The sequence below is a fragment of the Berghia stephanieae genome, chromosome 5 (assembly GCF_034508935.2).
Source record: "Berghia stephanieae isolate SIO BIC M18660-M18661 chromosome 5, UCSD_Bste_1.3, whole genome shotgun sequence".
In the NCBI taxonomy this organism is placed as follows: Eukaryota; Metazoa; Mollusca; class Gastropoda; order Nudibranchia; family Aeolidiidae; genus Berghia; species Berghia stephanieae.
Genome location: NC_088364.1, coordinates 39,806,585 through 39,827,506, shown reverse-complemented (window position 1 = coordinate 39,827,506; position 20,922 = coordinate 39,806,585). Strand labels below are relative to the sequence as shown.

General features: G+C 41.0%; 2 protein-coding genes across 4 annotated transcripts in view; one reads left to right on the top strand and one right to left on the bottom strand.

Moving 5' to 3' along the window:
- LOC144972902 (uncharacterized) overlaps positions 1-12,157 on the top strand; it is a 37,278-nt gene extending 25,121 nt beyond the window's left edge. For all 3 annotated transcript variants that reach the window (XM_078914702.1, XM_078914700.1, XM_078914701.1), the window contains exons 3-5: positions 1,065-1,250; positions 3,774-3,849; positions 4,851-12,157. In XM_078914702.1, the coding sequence (XP_078770828.1) occupies positions 1,065-1,250; positions 3,774-3,849; positions 4,851-4,992 (404 nt within the window). In that variant the 3' untranslated portion in view covers positions 4,993-12,157. The remainder of the gene's footprint in view (positions 1-1,064; positions 1,251-3,773; positions 3,850-4,850) is intronic.
- Positions 12,158-16,605: 4,448 nt separating this feature from the next.
- LOC144973941 (uncharacterized) lies at positions 16,606-17,292 on the bottom strand. Its single transcript, XM_078916831.1, has one exon. It carries the CDS (start codon positions 17,290-17,292, stop codon positions 16,606-16,608), a length of 687 nt encoding a protein of 228 aa, XP_078772957.1.
- Positions 17,293-20,922: the final 3,630 nt, after the last annotated feature.

Below are 20,922 nucleotides of genomic sequence, written 5' to 3'. Positions count from 1 at the left end.
GACACCTAGGGCCTCCAGGGTTCTGATGTGCGTCTGTAATTTATCGTAGAGTGAGCATAAATTGACTTTCCCCTCAGCCCCTCAGTATTGCTTCCCTTAAAATTCTGTGTGCATGGATATAATGGGACTCGGCTACAACGGGGATTTTTTGCTAGTCCCACTAAACCTGTTGTATCCGAGTTCCTTTGTATTTCCTGGTATTGTTCCTTTTGACTAGGAGGCTCAACAAATATCACTGACTTTGGATCATCCACGCACCTGAAACTTCACTCCGTGGGCAGGGAGGCACTTACTGTGTCTTCTATCCTCCTATATCTGTTTCCAACTTGCTTTCTGTCTTTATCTTGGAATGAGATTACTTTTGCCCTGCTCTGGCCGGATACCCTAGCTGGGAGTGGGAGGGAGGCAGTCAAGTGTATAGTTATTTCTCTGTTATGCACTGTATTGTTTTGTTTACATATATATATGATGTGGTAATGTTAATCTGGGATGATCGTAGGAAAGAAAGCTGGAGGAAGACAAAGAATGACTTATTTAAATAACCTAAGAATGGCCAAATGTGATTTTAAATGCAACACAGATTTCATGCGCACCACAGATTATCGTGATTCGTGGAGACAGCTGACCGACAACGTGCTCAAGAGCACAAACCACGATGGATGATGATGATGATGATTTGTAAACATTTGAGTGTATCCCTCTTAGTTGGGACCTGTGCTTGTGTCTGGATGAGATTTTTAGGTGATCTCATACTAAGTACACTGATAGTGTGCTCTTGGAATCTACATCTTTTTCCTATTTGAACAAATTCCCCTTTGTCTTACCTTTTCTTGGGTGCTTTAATTGTAATTCTAGAACTTTTTACTATCCCATTTTCTTCCTTTTTACTGGCATTGATATGACCTTAATGTGTTGCAAGTGCCGTAAAACCCTTAAAAACAAACAAACAAACTTCACTCCATATCACAGTTGTCTTCTTTATTACTGATGTTTTTATGGCTTTAAACATGCAGCAAGCGCTGTTTAAAATCCCTTGAAATAAATACCAATCCTTGTTCCCCCAGAAAACTTCAGAGCTCTTTGTACTGGTGAGAAAGGCTTTGGCTATAAAGGCTCTGCTTTCCATCGAGTCATTCCTGAGTTTATGTGTCAAGGAGGTGACTTCACTCGAGGTGATGGCACAGGAGGAAAAAGTATATATGGAAACAAATTTCAGGATGAGAACTTTATAAAGAAGCACGAAAAACCAGGTCAGAGTTGTTTTTTTCCTTTGTCATGCATACCTTTCAGAATTTTAAACTGTATGAAAATATATTGTATTAATAAATAAATGTATGAATACATAGCACAGATGCTTAGCTGCCAACTGTCCTGATAAAATCTAGACTGTCCGATTTGGCAATCTGGAGAAAATATTTTTGGTTGAAATTGTACTGTATATATGTATCAAAATAAATTACCCTTGCATGTCCCAGGATTATTCCTTTTGATAAGCAAATGTAAAAAAGAAACAGAAAAAGCTCTACTAAATCTAGATTATAATATTATATAATAGTCCAAACACTGCTGTTTGGGATCATGATGGTTTTGCTGTCCTGTTTTAGCGCTTTGAAAATGTGGCCGCTATGTAGATGGTGAGGACAATATCGCCATGGAGAAAAGAATTTTGATTATTGATAAATGTAGATCGTAGTTGTGGTGGTAGTAGTAGTAGTAGTAGTAATAGTAATAGTAATAGTAATAGTATACCCCTCCCCCTCCTCATACCATTTCAATTAGCCACCTAGTCTACCTGTTGATATTACTTATGATTTTATGATGGACATGCAATTTTCCATTTCATCACTGGGGTGTTAATTGCTTTGCATAAGCGAAGTAATGATGGGATAGAGAGGTTTGAATCATGCATAATGTGTTGAGTATTTTGATGGTTTCTGTTAACCCAGTGTGTCAATCTTTTGTATTGAAAAAAATGGATTTTTCTTTTTGGTTATTTATTCATTTTCTTTTATTTTTTGTAATTTTTAAGTAATACAGTCCAAGCCAGTATTCGGGACACCACTTAATTGGAACAGCTGCTTTAGTGGGACAATTCCTGGGGAATTAAATTTTTAATATATAAAAGTCATACCCTTTCTAATTCTCAGCCCCTTAATCTGGATGGATGAAATTTTTTAATGGCCGTCCCCATAAAAGAGCTTTTTTGCTGTCTTCAATCATTTAAAACGATGGTTCATATAATGCAAAGTAGTCTAACAGGACGGTCAACCGGATGTGTGGTCATACTATTCACCACAGGTGTGAACATTAGAATTTACCTGTATCCCCTGTTAGTGTCTATCTCAACAGCCAATTGGGTGTGTGGTCAAACCGTTTGTCATAGTCATCACAGAGATGTGAAAAATAGAATTTACCTCTTTCCCTTGTCAATGTTGTCAACTGCCATCGTCACGTTCATGGTCATGGCCTCAATGCTAGGTTCACATGTAAACAAACCAGTGGTGCAATGGGTAATGAGTGATGGATTTGTTTGTTTGTTTGTTTGTTCAATGGGAAGAATGGGTAGACAATGAATTCTTAACCCTTTGCTTACTTATGCAACCGTTATGAGTGGCATACTCATTAATTGCTTTGTACAGTTAGAAGTTTTATTGCTAGTCCCAGTCTGGATAAATGCAGAATGGTAAATCTGGAAAAGTGCTCAATTTCATGGGGCCGCTTAATGGGGCGATTTTTCGGGAACTGAGCCTTCCCAATAAACCGGCTTGGACTGTACTAAGGGGAGCTGAGCGTGCTAATTAGCGAAGTGCTTTTCGATGAGCGTGCTCATTAAGGAGTAAATTTATATAGTTAATGTTCTGTTTCGCACCGTGAGTGTTCTTACAGCAGAATCATGCTTGCAGGAGTACGGTACTTATAAACAGAGATCACTGCATTACATGTTTTTGGCTGTGACTTTGTATGTGTTTGTGTATGTTGGGAAAGTAGTGTATGCATGTGTTCACTTGAGTGCATGGGTGACTGTCTGTTTGCGATGTGCATGTGTTAGTAAATTTTGTGTAACTTATCACTTTACAGCGCTTTGAGACTTTGGTGTAAGGGACTTTCAATAGTAAGCTTATTATTAGTTGGTAGGTAATAATAAAAATCAACAAAGTTTGTGACTCTGTTTAATTTGAAAAACTGAAATTTTTAAGTATAAGCAAAAATTTTAATGGTAGAAAATGCAGTGGTGCGTATTCTTACGCATTTTGCTCGTTGTACATATTTTGCTCAGGAGTGTATGTATTATTAAATTTTTATTTTTTAAAAGCATTTTTAACAATCATGCAGTCTTTTAGTGTACTTAAACACTTTAATCTGTTTGTTGACCTGGACCATTAGGGAGTTCAATATAGTATTATCTGGGTTGGTCATATCAGATTTATTAATGGATCTTGGAAGTAGATACTATCTATATATTTTCAATAAAGAGTAAGTATGGTCTAATTGTCCGTCATCAAATTTAGTGCTAATTATAGTCTTTGCGATTGTATCTTACTCGTTTTGGATCTCCTTTTCATGGGCCAGGGTTGGCAGCACTGAAAATGACCAATTAAAGGCCCTTGCACTGCAAGTTGCAGTAATAATGTTATCACATACAGGCTGTTATGATTAATCCTGGTTTCTGTGCAAAATATTCATCAGCGACCTCATTATGCAGAAGCTCCCTCAGCAAAATACGCAAATGAATATATATACATATTACGCTCTTTTTTTTTCTTTATCCTTAGGGTTGTTGTCCATGGCGAATGCTGGACCTGACACAAATGGATCTCAATTTTTTATAACAACAGTCAAAACAGACTGGTAAGTGAGTAAAGAAAGTGTCTACTACAGACATTTTTGTACTAAAAACATATCAATATGATTGCATGACACCTCCTGGCACATTGAGTATCTTAAACCACCACCACCATCACATCATGATCTCTACCACCACTACTACAACCACCACCACTGCCACATCATCATTCCTGCCACAACTACTACAGCAACTACCACCACAGCATAATTCCTACCAACAATACTACAACTACAACCACCACCACATCATCTATACCAACACGACTACAACAACCACTATCACATCATCATCCCAACCACCTCTACTACTACAACACAACCACCAGCACATCATCATCTCTAGCATTACTACCACAGCAACCACCACCACATCATCAATCCTACCACCACTACTATTACAACCACCGCCACATCATCATTCCTACCACCACTCCACTACTACAACAACCACCACCACATCATTCCTACCACCACAACAACAACCACCACCGCCACATCATCTCTACCACCAAAACTACAACATCCACCACCACCACATCATCCCCACCACCAATACTGTCATCATTCCTACCTCCACAACTACAACATCCACCCCCACCACATCATCCCCACCAACAATACTCTCATCATTCCTACCTCCACAACTACAACAACAACCACCACCACATCATCATTCCTATCACCACTAAAACAACAACCACCACCACATTTTCATTCCTACCACCACTACTACAACAACCAGTTAGATTTTGTTATGATTGATTATTCTGATTTCTTTATGTTTTATCCCAGCATGTATAGCATAACTACGTAGCAAAGCATACAACGAAAAGTAAGTTTTAGATCTGCTTTATGAAGGGAATTATTTTCAGGTATCGAGGGTTAGCCAAATCTGGAATCAGGTTCTGGCACCCGTGATTCCATTGACTGAATATGGACATGCACTGTAAAGTATGCATATCTATTTTATTGATTTTAATTGAAATTGTTCTATTTTCTTACAGGCTTGATGGTAGGCATGTTGTTTTTGGAGAAGTCGTGGAGAATGATGGGAGCATGAAAGTTGTCAAGAAAATTGAAAGCTTTGGCTCTGGAAATGGCAAAACTAAAAAGAAGATTGTTATTTCTGAATGTGGACAATGTTGAAATTACGAAAGTAGTGCATCAGTTTTTGTCTTTTTCTGTGATTATGAGTGGTGTCCATAATAGTCCTTCAATATTTGAAGAAAAATATTCTAGAGATTTTATTTTAATGGTTAACACACCAAATTTTGTTAATAAACTATATTACATTTATTTTCAGGTTTGTTTAACACTCTTATTTCTCAGAAATGTTATCTCTTTGCTTTTTATTTTATTTTATGGGCTTTTATGCAAAACATTGACTCAGTCCACAACTAGGTACTGATGAGATCTCCCAAGACAATTAAATTAGGAATTATTTATTCAGGCAACCCAGTCATCTGTAATCTATTCCTACAATGGGTAGATAGTAGATCGAGGTGATCCACTTTTACAGAAATGTACTACGTCTTATATCACCATTCTCCAAATCTGGGAATAAGAAAGCCTTAATCATAGGCTGAGGTCTTATGACCCCTCAGGGTGGGCAGAAAGGTCACTTGCTATATTTTCTATCCCCAATACTTGTTTTCCCTTTCATGTTGCTCTTTTTCTTTCTGGATTAAGATTTCTCCATTTTCTCCTGGTCCTGATACGGATCTTAGCTGGAAGGCAGAGAGATGATGTTTTTTTCTTCCCTGTAACTCATCTCTTGTTATGTTCTTTATAGTAGTAGTTGGTAGTAGGCATCCTTATGTCTCAAGAAACGATGGTTTGCACCCTGTATGACTTTGGTCTGTCTCATCAGCATCCCAATCTTTACATGGCAGTCTCTACTGCTGTTGCTGCACACGTAGTTTGACTGTGTGTTAGGTGTTTGGTTCTGCTGCCTCTCTTTCCTCCTTGCTCTCTTCTCCTCAAATTCTTTATTCTCCTCTCCTCACCTCTCTTCACACCACTTTTACAGAAATGTACTACGTCTTATATCACCATTCTCCAAATCTGGGAATAAGAAAGCCTTAATCATAGGCTGAGGTCTTATGACCCCTCAGGGTGGGCAGAAAGGTCACTTGCTATATTTTCTATCCCCAATACTTGTTTTCCCTTTCATGTTGCTCTTTTTCTTTCTGGATTAAGATTTCTCCATTTTCTCCTGGTCCTGATACGGATCTTAGCTGGAAGGCAGAGAGATGATGTTTTTTTCTTCCCTGTAACTCATCTCTTGTTATGTTCTTTATAGTAGTAGTTGGTAGTAGGCATCCTTATGTCTCAAGAAACGATGGTTTGCACCCTGTATGACTTTGGTCTGTCTCATCAGCATCCCAATCTTTACATGGCAGTCTCTACTGCTGTTGCTGCACACGTAGTTTGACTGTGTGTTAGGTGTTTGGTTCTGCTGCCTCTCTTTCCTCCTTGCTCTCTTCTCCTCAAATTCTTTATTCTCCTCTCCTCACCTCTCTTCACTCCCTCCTTCACTGCATGTCTCTAGCCACTGCAGTCGTCAGCAAGCGATTCCCATGCGTCAGTTTCATGTCTCCTTTGCAGACATCATAGGAACACAGAACTGGACGGCCGGTTGATTGATATCCAGAAGCTAGTTCACCTGACATAATGTCTTTGGGTATGCTCCGATTGTCCATCCTGTGTACGTCACCAAGCCATCGCAAATGTTACTGGCAGAGCATGAGATTTATACTGAGGGAGTTCGCTCTTTCTAGCACTGCAGTGTTGGAGAATCTGTCCTGCCATCTGATACTGAAAATTCCTCGGTAAATAGCGAATATGGAAGTGTTCCAGTCGGTTCTCCTGTCTGGCATATGTGGTCCAGGATTCACTGCCATACTGAGGCTACCGAGTAAGCACGCCTGGTAGACATTGAGTTTGTGGTTTGAAGTGAGTTGCTTGCTGGTCCACACTCTCTTGCTCAGTTGTGCCATGACAGCGGCAGCTTTGGCAATGCGCTTGTCTAATCTGCACCAAGTGAGAAGTTGCTGGTGATGGTTGTGCCCAGGTATGTGAAGTGATCAGTGACTTCTAGCTCCTTGTCAATGCGAATTGCTGATGTAGAGGGGACATTCTGACACATGACATTTGTTTTCTTGATGCTGAATGTCAGCCGGAATTCCCTGCATATGTGGAGAAACCTGTCCATCAGCTGCTGAAGGTCTTCCTTGGTTTGCGAGCATAGAGCTGCATCATCTGCAAATAGCATTTCCTTTATGAGGACTTTGCGGACCTTGGTCTTTGCTCTCAGCCGTGACAGATTGAACAGCTTCCCATCATTTCTGATGTCCAAGTGGACTCCTTCTGAGGTCTGTTCAAATGCAAACTTCAGCAGTAGGGAGAAAAATATACCGAACAAAGTCGATGCAAAGACACAGCCTTGTTTCACGCCGCTGTGTATGGGGAAGGGTTCTGAGGCTTCACCGACGTAGCTGATGGTGCCCTTCATGTCGTCGTGGAAGGAGACAATGATGCTGAGGTGCTGTGGAGGGCAGCCAATCTTCTTTAGCAGCTGGAAAAGGTCAAAAGCCTTTGTCAGGTCAATAAATGCAATGTAGAGGGGCATCTGCTGCATTTCTCCTGGAGCTGACGTACTGAGAAAATTATGTCCACTGTCGACCTCTCAGCTCTGAAGCCACACTGCGACTCTGGGTAGATACTTCAGTGAGGACTTGCAGTTGAGCGAGGACAGCATGCGTGAAGACTTTACCCACAATGCTCAGTAGAGAGATTACCCTGTAGTTATTGCAGTCACTGCGGTCTCCCTTTGTTTTTGCAGAGGGTGATAATCTTGGCATTGCGCATATCCTGAGGTACCTTACCTTCTCTCCAGCAAAGACACAGGAGTTAATGTTGTGGTTCCAAGAGGGCTGGCTTTCCATATTTGATGATCTCGGGTGGAATGCTGTCTCCACCGGGTACTCTGCCCCGGGCCAGAGCATCAGATACTTTACCGAGCTCCTCCATAATTGGTTCAGTGTCTAGCTCTTCCGGTACAGGCAGTTCTTCAATTGCATCTAATGCTTTTTGAGTGACTGAGTTTTCTCCGGTATTGCTCTACCATCTTCCCATCTGCTTGTCCCTGTCTGTGATGACTTCCTCTGTCTTTGATTTAAGAGGTGCAGTTTTCTTTGTGGGTTTTCCTGTCGCCTGTTTGATGCCCTCGGACATGACCCTGATGTAGCCACCATCCAACGCTTGCTGGATGTTGTCCAACAACAAAGCCAGTAGTCGTTGGTGCAATATCATGCTGTTTGCTGTGCTTTGCTAATAGCTGACAAGTACGCTGCGCTTGGCATCAATGGCTGGCTCCATTTCTGAAATACAGTGGAACCTCCGAATAGCGACAACCTCCTGATAACGACATTGACCCCTGGTCCCGATTTTTTTTCTATTTAAGATCAGTAAAAAAAACCCCCCAATTAACGACGCACTTTTTGATAAAACCTCCGAATAACGACATCATTTTGGCAGTTTTCGTAGATATGATAGTAAAAATACCGAGTACCTATGCTCAAAGTTTATAAAACCGATTCCTGCTTGAACCAATGAGAACGCAGCTTTTGAAACCAATGAGAATGCAGCTTTTACCACCATTTGGTCCAATGAGAATGGCATCCACTTTTGAAGTGTCGGTTGATTCCATTGTCACAGATATCCTTGAGACAAAGACACCAACAGAAAATCAAGACGATGATAATCTTGACGGCGATGCTCCACTCCCTGTTTTGACATCCAGTGAAGCGGTTATGGTGCTAACAACTCTCAGAACTTTTGCCATGCAACATGACAGCGGTGCGCAATTATTTGACATGCTCATCCCAAAGGAGGACAAAGTATCTGCTATCATTTCCAGTGCCAAACGTCAAACAGTGATAGAGGATTATTTCAAGCCAAACAAGTCTTTTGTTCATAACAAAATAACAAGGATGATGAACCTTTTTTTTACATTTTTAATGGATAGAGAGAAACAAAAATAAAAGTAAAATAACAAAAAACAACAAAATAACAAAAAAACAAAAACATTTTTAATGCGGCCATGTGTTCCGTTGTATTCAAACAGCTGTTCACATGCCGGTCCCCAGCCCGGATAAACTGCAGACTGAAAATGGTATTGTTGTGGCGTGGTTAATAAAACTGGTCCCGCCCACTTTGTCCGCCATCTTGGAAACCTCTAAATAACGACACCTCCGGATAACGACATAAAAACTCGGTCCTGTGGCATGTCGTTATCGGGAGGTTCCACTGTACTGGCTTCAAACCGATCATTGTTCTTTCACTCCTTTTTACTGTAGTCAGAACTACAGTGCTGTAAATGGCGTTTCTAAGAGAGTTCCTGCTGTCCTCTGCATTTCGTTCTGCTTTTCTATGAGCTGTGTTGAGAGTCACCTCAATTTGTTCATTTAACTCTATGTTCTTTTCCGGGTAAACTGTCTTGCTGACGTTGATCCTGGGCAGGCCTTTTCTCTTTGAGTGATGAAATTTCTTTGGTTTCAGTTTCACCCTTGTGGAAATCAAGGAGTGATCGGTGTCACAATCAGCACTTTGTTAGGACGTCTTCTATCCCCAATACTTCTTTTTCCCTTTCATGTTGCTCTTTTTGTTTGTAGATTAAGATTGCTCTGTTTTCTCCTAGTCCTGATGGGGATCTTAGCTGGAAGCAGAGTACCTTTTTTTTTGAGAGGTGATGGGTTTTTTTCCTCTGTAACTCATCTCTCGTTATATACTTATAGTTTATAAATGTAAAGTAGTTTTGTAAATTTTTCAAACATTTCAAAGCGTGATCCTTTGCTTGAGTCTGGGTGGGACTTTTAGGTTATAATAATAATAATGTAATTTATTTATATAGCACCTGTCCCATACAGTAGCCCTCCAGGTGCACAATAGATATGGCATGCAATATATAAATCATAAAATTTACTCTTACATATGCATTATCAAGGGGGTCCTGATAACTCAATTGGTAGAGCACTCAATTCACACGCAAAGGGACTGAGATCGATCCCGTGTGCAGTCGAGATTTTTTCTGACCCCCCTGTCCACAGCAGTGATTGCTGGGTCTGTTAGAGCTGGGGTAAAGTACATTGTGGTAGTGGTAAACTAGTGTCCTATCCAAAGGATAGCTAGAAATTGCTATTGTCCGCTTCACGCTATAGAAACCGGGATAAACTCCAGCTCCATGGGCCTCATGTCTCTGAAGGACCTTATGTATTATCAATAAAAGATGAGAATACAGAGTTATTATATGATACTAAACAAAACTCCAGGGTGGAGTTCCTGACTTCCCATGGTGGGCAGGGAGATACTTACTGTGTCTTCTATCCTCCTACATCTGTTTTCCAACTAGCTTTCTGTCTTTGTCTTGGAATGAGATTACAAATTACATGTACATACTTGGTTTTGTCTTGGCCCTGACCAGATACCCTTGCTGAGAGGGGAACAGTCAAATGTATCGTTAGTTTTGGGAGATATTTTTTTTTTCCTTGTAACTCATCTCTCTGTTTTGTAATGTATGATGTTTTGTTTACATATTATATGTGATTTGTAAACATTTGAGTGTATTCCTCTTACTGACCTCCCATATCGGGCACGGAGGTACATACTGTGTCTTCTGTCCCCTTATATCTGTTTTCCAACATGCTTTCTGTCTTTGTCTTGGAATGAGATTACTTGGTTTTTTCCTGACCCTGGTCGGAGTCCTGGCTGGGAGGGAAACAGTCAAATGCAGAGTTATTGTTTTGGGAGATGATATTTTTTTCCTTGTAAATCATCTCTCTGTTATGTATTATTTTATCTGTTATTTTCAATGTATAATGTAAGCATTTGAGTGTATTCCTCTTTGTTGGATTGTGTCCTTGTGTCCGGATGAGGCTTATAGGTGATCTCAAACTAAGTACATTGGTGGTATGCTCTTGGAATCTACATCTGATCCCTATTTGTTCCCAGTACCCCTATGTCTTACTTTCTCTTGGGTGCTTTAATTGTAATTCTAGAACTTTTACTATACCATTTTCTTCCTTTTTACTAGCGCTGATGTAACCTAAATGTGTTGCAAGCGCTGTAAAACCCTTAAAAACAAAAACAACAAAACGTATTCCTCTTAGTGGAGACCTGGTGGGGTTCCTGGCCTCCCATAGTGGGCAGGGAGGCACTTACTGTGTCTTCTAATTCTATCCCCTTATATCTGTCTTCTAACTCACTCTCTGTCTTTGTCTTGGAATGAGATTACTTGGTTTTGTCCTGGCCCTGGCCGGATACTCTAGCTGAGAGGGAAACAGTCAAATGTATTGTTAGTTTTGGGAGATGATATTTTTTTCCTTGTAAATCATCTCTCTGTTATGCATTGTGTTATGTTTTCTTTATATTATATACGATTTGTAAAACATTTGAGTTTGAGTGTATTCCTCTTAGTGGAGACCTGTGCGTGTGTCTGGATGAGACTTTTAGTGATCTCAAACTAAGTACTTGATAGTGTGCTCTTGGAATCTACACCTGTTTCTTATTTGAACCAATTCCCCTTTGTCTTACCTTTTCTTGGGTGCTTTAATTGTAATTCTAGAACTTTTTACTATCCCATTTTCTTCCTTTTTACTGGCGCTGATATGACCTTAATGTTTTGCATATGCCGTAAAACCCTTAAAAACAAACAAACAAAAACAATTCTTGGAGACCTGTGCTTGTGACCGGATGAGACTTTTAGGTGATCTCAAATTAAGTTCTTTGATAGTGTTCTCTTGGAATCTATATATCTATATGATCCAATTCCCCTTTATCTTATTTTTCTTGGGAACTTTAATTGTAATTCTAGAACTTGTTACTATCCCATTTTCTTCCTTTTTTACTGGGGCTGATATGACCTTAATGTGTTGCAAGCGCCGTAAAACCCTTAAAAAAAAACAAAAACAAAACAAAACTCATTCTGTCCCAAAATGTTCCTCATTTTGACTTTAATGAAATTGCAGCCCTGGTTGTATTTTAGACTGTTCATCCGTGAAATTGCGGGTAAGGAGTAGAATGTCATCTGCAAAGTCATGATCCAGTGTCTCCATAAATGTCCAGCTGAGTCCGGTTTTCTTGTCTACTGATTCCTTCTTCACCTAGTCGATTGCAAGCCAGAAAAGAAAAGGAGACAAATTGCAGCCTTGCTTCACTGCTATGCCAATATTAAAACCTTGAGTCACTCTACACTATCGAAGGCCTTTTCAAAGTCTATGAAGTTTGCAAATAAAGATGAATTCCCTTCTTGCGCCCGTTATTTGTCTTAGTGTGAATATATGGTCAGAGCATGAGCGGCCATTTCAGAATCCTGCTTGCCTGCAGTTTCTGAGATTCGGTTCGATTGCTGTTCATACTGTTCAAAATTATTCTGCTAAATATTTTTTCTTGTGAACCTGATGCCGCGCCAGTTTCCACAATCTGTTTTTGAGCAGTTTGACGATTAGTCCAACACTCCATTCTCTTGGTAATTTGATTTCCAAATATCTGAGACTGGGTGGGGTTCCCTACCTCCACAGTGGGCAGGGAGGTACATACTGTGTCTTCTATCCCCTTTAGGCTGTTTTCCAACATGCTTTCTGTCTTTGTCTTGGTATGAGGTTGCTTGGTTTTTTCCTGGCCCTGGTCGGATGTCCTGACTGAGAGGGAAACAGTCAAATGTATTATAGTTAGTTTTGGGAGATGATATTTTTTTCCTTGTAAATCATCTCTCTGTTATGAACTGTATTATGTTTGTTTACGTGTTATATATAATTTGTAAACATTTGAGTGTGTTCCTCTTAGTGGGGGCCTGTGCTTGTGTCTGGATGAGACTTTTAGGTGATCTCAAACGAAGTACTTTGATAGTTTGCTCTTGGAATCTACATCTGTTTCCTATTTGAACCAATTCCCCTTTGTCTTACCTTTTCTTGGGTGCTTTAATTGTCATTCTAGAACTTTTTACTTTCCCATTTTCTTCCTTTTTACTGGCGCTGATATGACCTTAATGTGTTGCAAGCGCCGTAAAACCCTTAAAAACAAAAAAAAAAACAAATATCTGAGATTATCTTTTGCAAAATTTGGGGAGTAATTTCCTTTTCAACAGTATGTTTGATAAAAAATAGTATAGGATTACTAAACTTAATAACTTAGCGGTATATTATCACAAAATCTTGTAACACTTTTCAAAGGATCCGCCATCTTAAAAAGTTTCGTTTTGTGTTAGATTTCTATTGCTATTTTAATTCAATAATGATCAACAGTCCAGTGAGTAAAAGTACTGCTTTTTTTCTGAAAACGCCATTATGCACGCAAATATGAGAAGCTTTGAATGCAGTGTTTGAAACGATTTTCAGTGTCACATGACAAACAATGAATGAAACAAAAATATACCGTAACTTTATTCAGTTGACAAAATTACTTTTAGGGTAACAACTGCAAAATAACAATAAATAACAAAATGTTACTAAAGCTCGCAACACAACATATTAACAATGTATAACACTACATAGCTCCCGCCAGAGCTTTTGTTCATTTGTCATAAATCCAGCCGATCAGGGGGTTTGGATAATCGTCCCCTTTCAGTGCGTTTGGATTCGGTCTGCAACGTTTCCTCATCAGGAAAGATCATACGTTTCTCCTGGTTGGTTGCACCCGTTTTACTCTTTCTCGTGTTCTGTGCTTTCTTCGGTCTTCCCGTTCGTGGTGGTTCATGTACCTGAACAGGTTGATCAATGTCACAGTGTGCGGGTTTTAGTCTGTCGATTGAGACTGAGTCTTCTTTGTTTCCTACTTGTAGTTTGAAAACTTTGTCACCGGTTTCTAGAACTCTATACGGTCCTGTGTACGGAGCCTGGAGTGGTCTTTGATGTCCATCATGACGTATGAACACGTATTTAGCTTTGCTGATGTCCCGTGGTACGAAGCTTGTTGCTTTTTTATGCGTGGACGGAGGAACTGGACGAAGTTGACCCACTTTCTCACGGAGGTTTTTCAACATTTCAGGAGTATTGGTGTTGGGATCCGGACCAGGAACAAAGTCTCCAGGTACTGTAATAGGTGCCCCATATACGAGTTCTGCCGACGAGGTATCGAGGTCTTCTTTTGGGGCGGTACGTATACCTAACATCACCCAGGGAAGTTGATCAATCCAGTTTGGTCCTTCTAGTTTCGCTCGAATGGCTTCCTTCATGCGGCGGTGGAAACGTTCAACCAATCCATTTGCTTGGGGATGGTAAGCTGTTGTTTGTTTGATTTGAGTACCAAGGAGTGTGCACACGTTTGACCACAACTGTGAAGTGAACTGTGGTCCTCGGTCTGATGAAATGTTCTCTGGTACTCCGAATCTAGCAACCCAGTGTGCGATGAATGCTCGTGCTATTTCTTCTGTGTCAGTACTGGTAATGGGTATTGCTTCAGGCCATCTGGTAAATCTGTCCACCATCGTAAGCAGATATGTATAACCACGTGAGGGGGGCAGTGGTCCAACCAAATCGATGTTGACATGGCTGAAACGTCCGCTGGGTTTTTCATATTCTCCCAGGGGCGCCCTCGTGTGTCTGTGTACTTTTGCCCTTTGGCATGATGTGCAGGTCTTTGCCCATGCATTGATCTGTTTGGTCATTCCCTTCCATACCATTTTCTGTGAAATTAGTCGGCGGGTAGCTCTGATTCCTGGATGTGAAAGACCATGGATGGCGTCGAACATCTTTCGTTGCCATGATTTGGGAACCACTGGCCGTGCTCTTCCGGTCGATATATCACAGAGAACTGTAGTGCCATTAGTCCCGTAAGAAATGTCTTTCAGTTGCAGGGATGTTTCTGAGGTGCGTAGTGATTGGATCTCCTCATCATTCAATTGAGCTGTTGCCATGGCCTCATAATCTATTCCCTCAGAAATCGCACTGAGACCGAAGTCGTCTGAGGTGTCGTGTTCTACTGTTGTTCTTGACAACGCATCAGCTACTGGATTGTCTTTTCCTGATATGTGTTGGATATCAGTTGAGAATTCTGAGATGGCAGATAGTTGTCGTTGTTGGCGTGCGGACCATGGTTCTGAAACCTTGTTCATTGCAAATGTTAGTGGTTTATGATCCGTGAAAATGGTGAATATTCGTCCTTCCAAGAAGTAACGGAAATGCCGAACGCCACAGTGGACAGCCAGGAGCTCCCGATCAAAAGCGCTGTATTTCTGTTCCGGAGGACGAAGCTGGCGGCTGAAAAAGGCGAGAGGTTTCCATTGGCCGTCAATGTTTTGTTCTAGTACTCCCCCCATCGCTATATCAGAAGCGTCTACTGTCAGTGAAGTAGGAGCTGATGTCTGCGGGTGGGACAACATAGTTGCTTGGGCCAAGGCTTCTTTTGTTGACTTGAAAGCGTGTTGTAGGGTATTTGTCCATTGAAGGGGTGCAGATTTTTTTGTTTGACCAGCCAATGCCTTGTAAAGTGGTTGCATTAGTTGAGCTGCTGCTGGCACGAAACGGTGGTAGAAATTGACCATGCCAACAAATTCCTGTAGGCCTGATGTTGTTGTAGGGGTGGGGAATGAGCGAATTGCCTCCACTTTCGCTGGAAGAGGAGTTGCTCCGTGACAACTGATCCTGTGTCCAAGGAAATCAATCTCTTTCACCCCGAAAATGCACTTGTCTGAATTCACCACTAATCCATATTTCTCTAGCCTATCAAAAAGGGCATTCAAGTGTTTTTTGTGTTCTTCTGCATTTTTGCTAGCTATGAGGATGTCATCAAGGTAAACAAATGTGAAGTCCAAACCCTGACAAACTGTGTCCATCAGTCTCTGGAAAGTCTGTGCAGCGTTTTTTAACCCAAAGGGCATCCGGAGGAATTCATAGAGGCCAAATGGGGTTATGATTGCTGTCTTGGAGATGTCCTGCTCGTGGACTGGGATCTGATGGTAACCGCGAATGAGGTCGACTTTTGAGAAGATTTTGCAACCTGATAGTCTTGCTGAGAGGTCTTGTATGTGAGGAATCGGGTAGCGATCTGGAGTAGTAGAACCGTTTAACCTGCGGTAGTCTCCACATGGTCTCCAACCTCCGTTGGGTTTAGGTGCCACATGTAGAGGCGATGCCCACGGACTGTTGGAACGACGTACGATTCCTAGAGCCTCCATGTTGTCAAACTCCGATTTTGCTACTGCTAGTTTGTCTGGTGCCAGACGACGTGCTTTTGAGTGTACCGGAGGGCCCGTTGTGGTTATATGGTGTTCCACAGAATGCTTTGTTGTGGGACATGAAAACGTGGGCGAAGTGAGTGCTGGCCGTGTAGATAACAGCTGAGTGAACTGATTCTCATCGTCAGTTGTGATGATTGAGATGTGTGGGGCTGTATGCTGTGAAGTCATGAGTGAGACTGAAGCATAGGTGCCGCTGTGCATTAGGCGATTGCCCTTCAGATCGACGAGTAGTGAATGAGCCCGAAGGAAATCTGCCCCCAAAATTGGTCTGTTGACGGCTGCCAGTGTAAATGTCCATTCATACTGGTGTGATCCTATGTGTAAGGACAGTTTACGTTGTCCATATGATTTGATGAGTGTACCATTGGCGGCTGCTAACGGGAACCCGTGTTGTCCGCGGCGAAGGTCGTTTGTTGAAGCCGGTAACACACTGATCTCAGCTCCTGTATCGATCAGAAAGTTGCGGCCAGATTGTTTATCATATGCAAACAGAAGGTTGTCCTTGGAGCCGGCCACCATATTGCTTATAGGTGGCCGGCTGTCCAGTTTTCCGAAAATTTGCAAGGAGTGGTGCATTTTGTAGCCTGTTTGCCGAATTTTTGGTGGTACCAACACAAATCCGGGTCGGGTGTCTTACTGTGTTGATGGCGTGGTCCATCTCGTTTGTTGTGTTTGCCTCCTTTCATTGTTGCATTAATGGTAGCTCCGGTGGACATAAAGTGTTTGTCTGCCGCTTTGGCCAGGTCCCGGAGGGTCGGATAATCCTGTTGAGTTACCAAGGATTGGACTTCTGCTGGTAGTTGGCGTAGAAAAACTTCCTTAAAAAGGAATCCTGGTTCTTGTCCTGGAGGGACTATGGCAAGCATTTTGTCCAATAGTTCGCTTGGTTTGGAATCACCCAGACCACCAATGTCTAAGATGCGAGATGCGGCTTCTCTTTCAGAAAGTTTGTAATTGTCTATGAGTCTTTGTTTGAGGGTTTCATATTTGTTAGTGCTTGGTGGGTTGGTCAGGATGTCGAGAACTCTGGTGGCAGTGTCTTGGTCGAGGGATGCTGTGACATAACTGTATTTAGTTACGTCAGCTGTGATTCCTTTAATTGTGAATTGTGCCTCGGCCTGAACGAACCAAATTTGAGCTCTTTGTGGCCAAAAGGTTGGTAGTTTGATGGACACTGCGTTGGCTTCATGGGTATCCTGATTGGTTGGCATGTTGAAGGAAGGTTGTGTTCAATCCTGACGTCGGGGTCACCACTGTAACTTTATTCAGTTGACAAAATTACTTTTAGGGTAACAACTGCAAAATAACAATAAATAACAAAATGTTACTAAAGCTCGCAACACAACATATTAACAATGTATAACACTACTATACCTTTAATAATGTGGGCTGTTAAGATGATTCTTGTTTCTGTTGAATTTTACTTCAGTCGAAGTAAGTGGTCTCCATTTTCGACTCGAAACAAATGTCCATACGTTCCACAAAATTGTCCAAAGTTCGCTCGCAAACATCAACTGTGTAATGATATTTGGCTCACTGAATCTGGCCTACTTTTTTTTACCCCAATAGATAGTTGAATGACCGTCGATGTTGTTATTGAGATAAAAATTAGCTTCATATGTGGTGTATCCAATCAGGATCATTCTTCATCTTTTCTTGAAACCAAGCAATCATTTCCACTCATGCTGTTATCTCTCCGAAGAAGCTCATGTTTTACTATTTTACAGACTGTACATATGCGGTTAATTTCAAATACTTTTTCAGTATTGAATGGACAACAACTCAATCCTTGCTCCTGTGAACGTCGTCTGATCGACTTTTTGTGGTTATTCTCAGATTCACGGACATTTAAGCTTTTTGCCCGACTGGCCATTGATCATTCGTGATATCATATCGTGCTTTTTTCCACCAAGTCCCGATAGCAAGATATAAATTCGTTAAAATTAGAATATAAGTGATATGAGGAATGGAGTGGCCTTGTCGTCAAGGCATAGGTTATTGAGAGAAGTGAGTGAGGAAGAGGAAGATTAAATCAATCAGCTTATTATAATAATAAGTGGCGACGTGACAGAAGGTAGAACGAAAAGTATTCACTAATTTGAAATGAATTCAAACAGAAGGCTATTACTATTATTAAAGGAATGCAATGATAATCTAATATTAGAAGGTAACGTTTTTCTAAGCCAGCCGAAATATAACGAGTGAGATGAACTCCGTTCTTACTAAAAATACCTACAACTATTAAAATAAATGTGAATCATCGTTATATGACAGTGGTGGTGGTTGAAGTAGTAGTGGTTGTGATGATGTGCTGCTGGTGGTTGTCGTAGTAGTGGTCGTGATGTTGATGTGGTGGTGGTGATGGTTGTAGTAGTAGTGCTAATGATGATGATTGGGTGGTGTTTGTAGTAATAGTCGTAGTATTGGTGATGATGATGTGGTGTTCGTGGTTGTAGTAGCAGTGCTAATGATGATGATGAGATGGTGGTTGTGGTTGTTGTAGAAGTAGTAGTGGTAGTGATGATTTGGTGTTGCTTGTAATAAGAGTAGTGGTGGTGGTGATGGTTATAGTAGAAATGGTAGTGATGGTTGTAGTAGTAGTGGTAGTGATGATGATGTGATGGTGGTGGTTGTAGTAGTAGTGGTAGTAATGATGTGGTGGTGGTGGATGTAGAAGTAGTGGTAGTGATGATGATGTGGTGGTTGTAGTAGTAGTAGTAATAGCAGTGATGATAATCTTGTAGTTGTGGTTGTAGTAGTAGTAGTGATGATGATGTTATGGTTGTAGTAGTAGTGGCACTGATGATGATGTGGTGCTGGTAGTTGTAGTGATGATGCGGTGGTGGTGGTGGTGATTGTAGAATTAGTTAAGATGATGTGGTAGTATTGGATTTAGTTGTAGTAATGGTAGTAATGATTATGTGGTGGTGGTGGTTGGAGCAGTCGTGGTAGTGATGATGATGAGGTACCTAGGTGGTGGTTGTAGTGGTGGTGATGATGATGAGGTGGTGGTGGCTGTAGTAGTAGTAGTGGTAGTGATTATGATGAGGTAGTGGTTGTAGTAGTAGTGGTAGTGATGATGATGAGGTGATGGTTGTCGTGGTAGTGATGATGATATGATGGTGGTGGTGTAGTGTAGTGTTAGTGATAAGAATCGATCACTGCATGAGCATGAAGCAGACATGAGTGAAGGAAACGTAAACTATGTAAGTGTAAGTGAAAATTGGATTCAGTAGTCTGATGTCACGCCGCCCGGAAACGGCAGCCATCTTGGTTCTAAACAAAGAAAATCATTACTTTTTATTCTTCATGCTGGCGACTAGAAATTTTCATATGCCTTGTGATCAGAATGTGTAAAAGTCAAAACATGTTCAAATTTATGTGTTTTTTTTTCCTCTGGATACGCTTTTATGCTCGCCGGAGAAATATTTCATACGGGCGTTCGCCATTGTTCCGATAGTTTAGAGCCAGTGTTACTAAGTTACCATGCGTCATTAGGAAGGAAGTGACGTTACGACTGTTGAAGAGTATTGGCGAACGAGAGAAGCTGTAATAACTTGCAGTGACGGTCAAATACGCTTCAACAGTCTCTCTCTCTCTCTCTCTCTCTCTCTCTCTCTCTCTCTCTCTCTCTCTCTCTCTCTCTCTCTCTCTCTGTGTGTGTGTGTGTGTGTGTGTGTGTGTGTGTGTGTGTGTGTGCAGCCTTCGTCACGTCACTCCCTCGTAATGACGCACGGTAACTTAGTAACTGGCTCTAAACTATCGGAACAATGGCGGACACCCTTATGAAATATTTCTCAGACGAGCATAAAAGTAAAAGCGTATCCAGAGGAAAAAAAAAAACCCCAATCTGATCATGTTTTGACTTTTACACATTCTGATCACAAGACATATGAAAAGTTCTAGCCAGCATGAAGAATAAAAAGTACCGATGTTCTTTGTTCAGAACCACGATGGCCGGCGTTGCTGGGCGATGTGACATCAGACTATTGAATCCAATTGCAAAGAGAATCGTTTAGCCTAAATAAATCGACAAAGCATTCTAAAATTATGCGAGTGAGACATCCGCAGTTAAAGACCCGAAAGATATTTATTATGGATTAACATTAACATTGAACTAAATCTTTTCCTGCTCTCAAAATCAATCGATAGAAATTACAAACGCAAACACTGAAATTGGAATCTTTCCTTTGTATCATTTGGACTGCCATTCTTTGCGGGTGATTAGGAACTTTTGCAGCCGGACAACGTTGCGCACAAAATGGGTCCTCCGTTTTTGTTGTTTAAATTGTAGATAATACACTTTCAGAACAATCATGTACAAATAAAATTGTTATTTTAGTTAAATTCATTATACATAATATGGCAAAATTATTCTGTAAACCAGGTTCAAAATGTTATTGTTTTGTTCACACAAGCTACCGTGATCTAAAAATAGATCGACAGTAATTTTTAATAAATGTTACCATTTATTGTTTTATTTAAAAATTAATATCTCGCTCTATATATTATTTGACGCGTGATCGAGTATTTAGGGAGCGTTCACATATTACGTCATCAGCTAGGGAGGGAGAGGGGGGGGGGGGTCTACCAAATGTTGACATGTGTTGACATGGGGGAGGGGGGGGGGTCAGACCCAAGATGATGTCATCAAAACATAGGCAAATTAGGCCTATTTTATTAAATGCAAGAGCTTCAAAAATGGCATTCCAAATAAATTACCATGATTTTCCAATTGGTGAAAGACAAACTAATACCATCAGTTTATGCTGGATGTTCCCTGAAAGAGGATGGAACCATTGGTTACAGTGGTCCGACGTATGTAGCAATCCGCAGTGGCA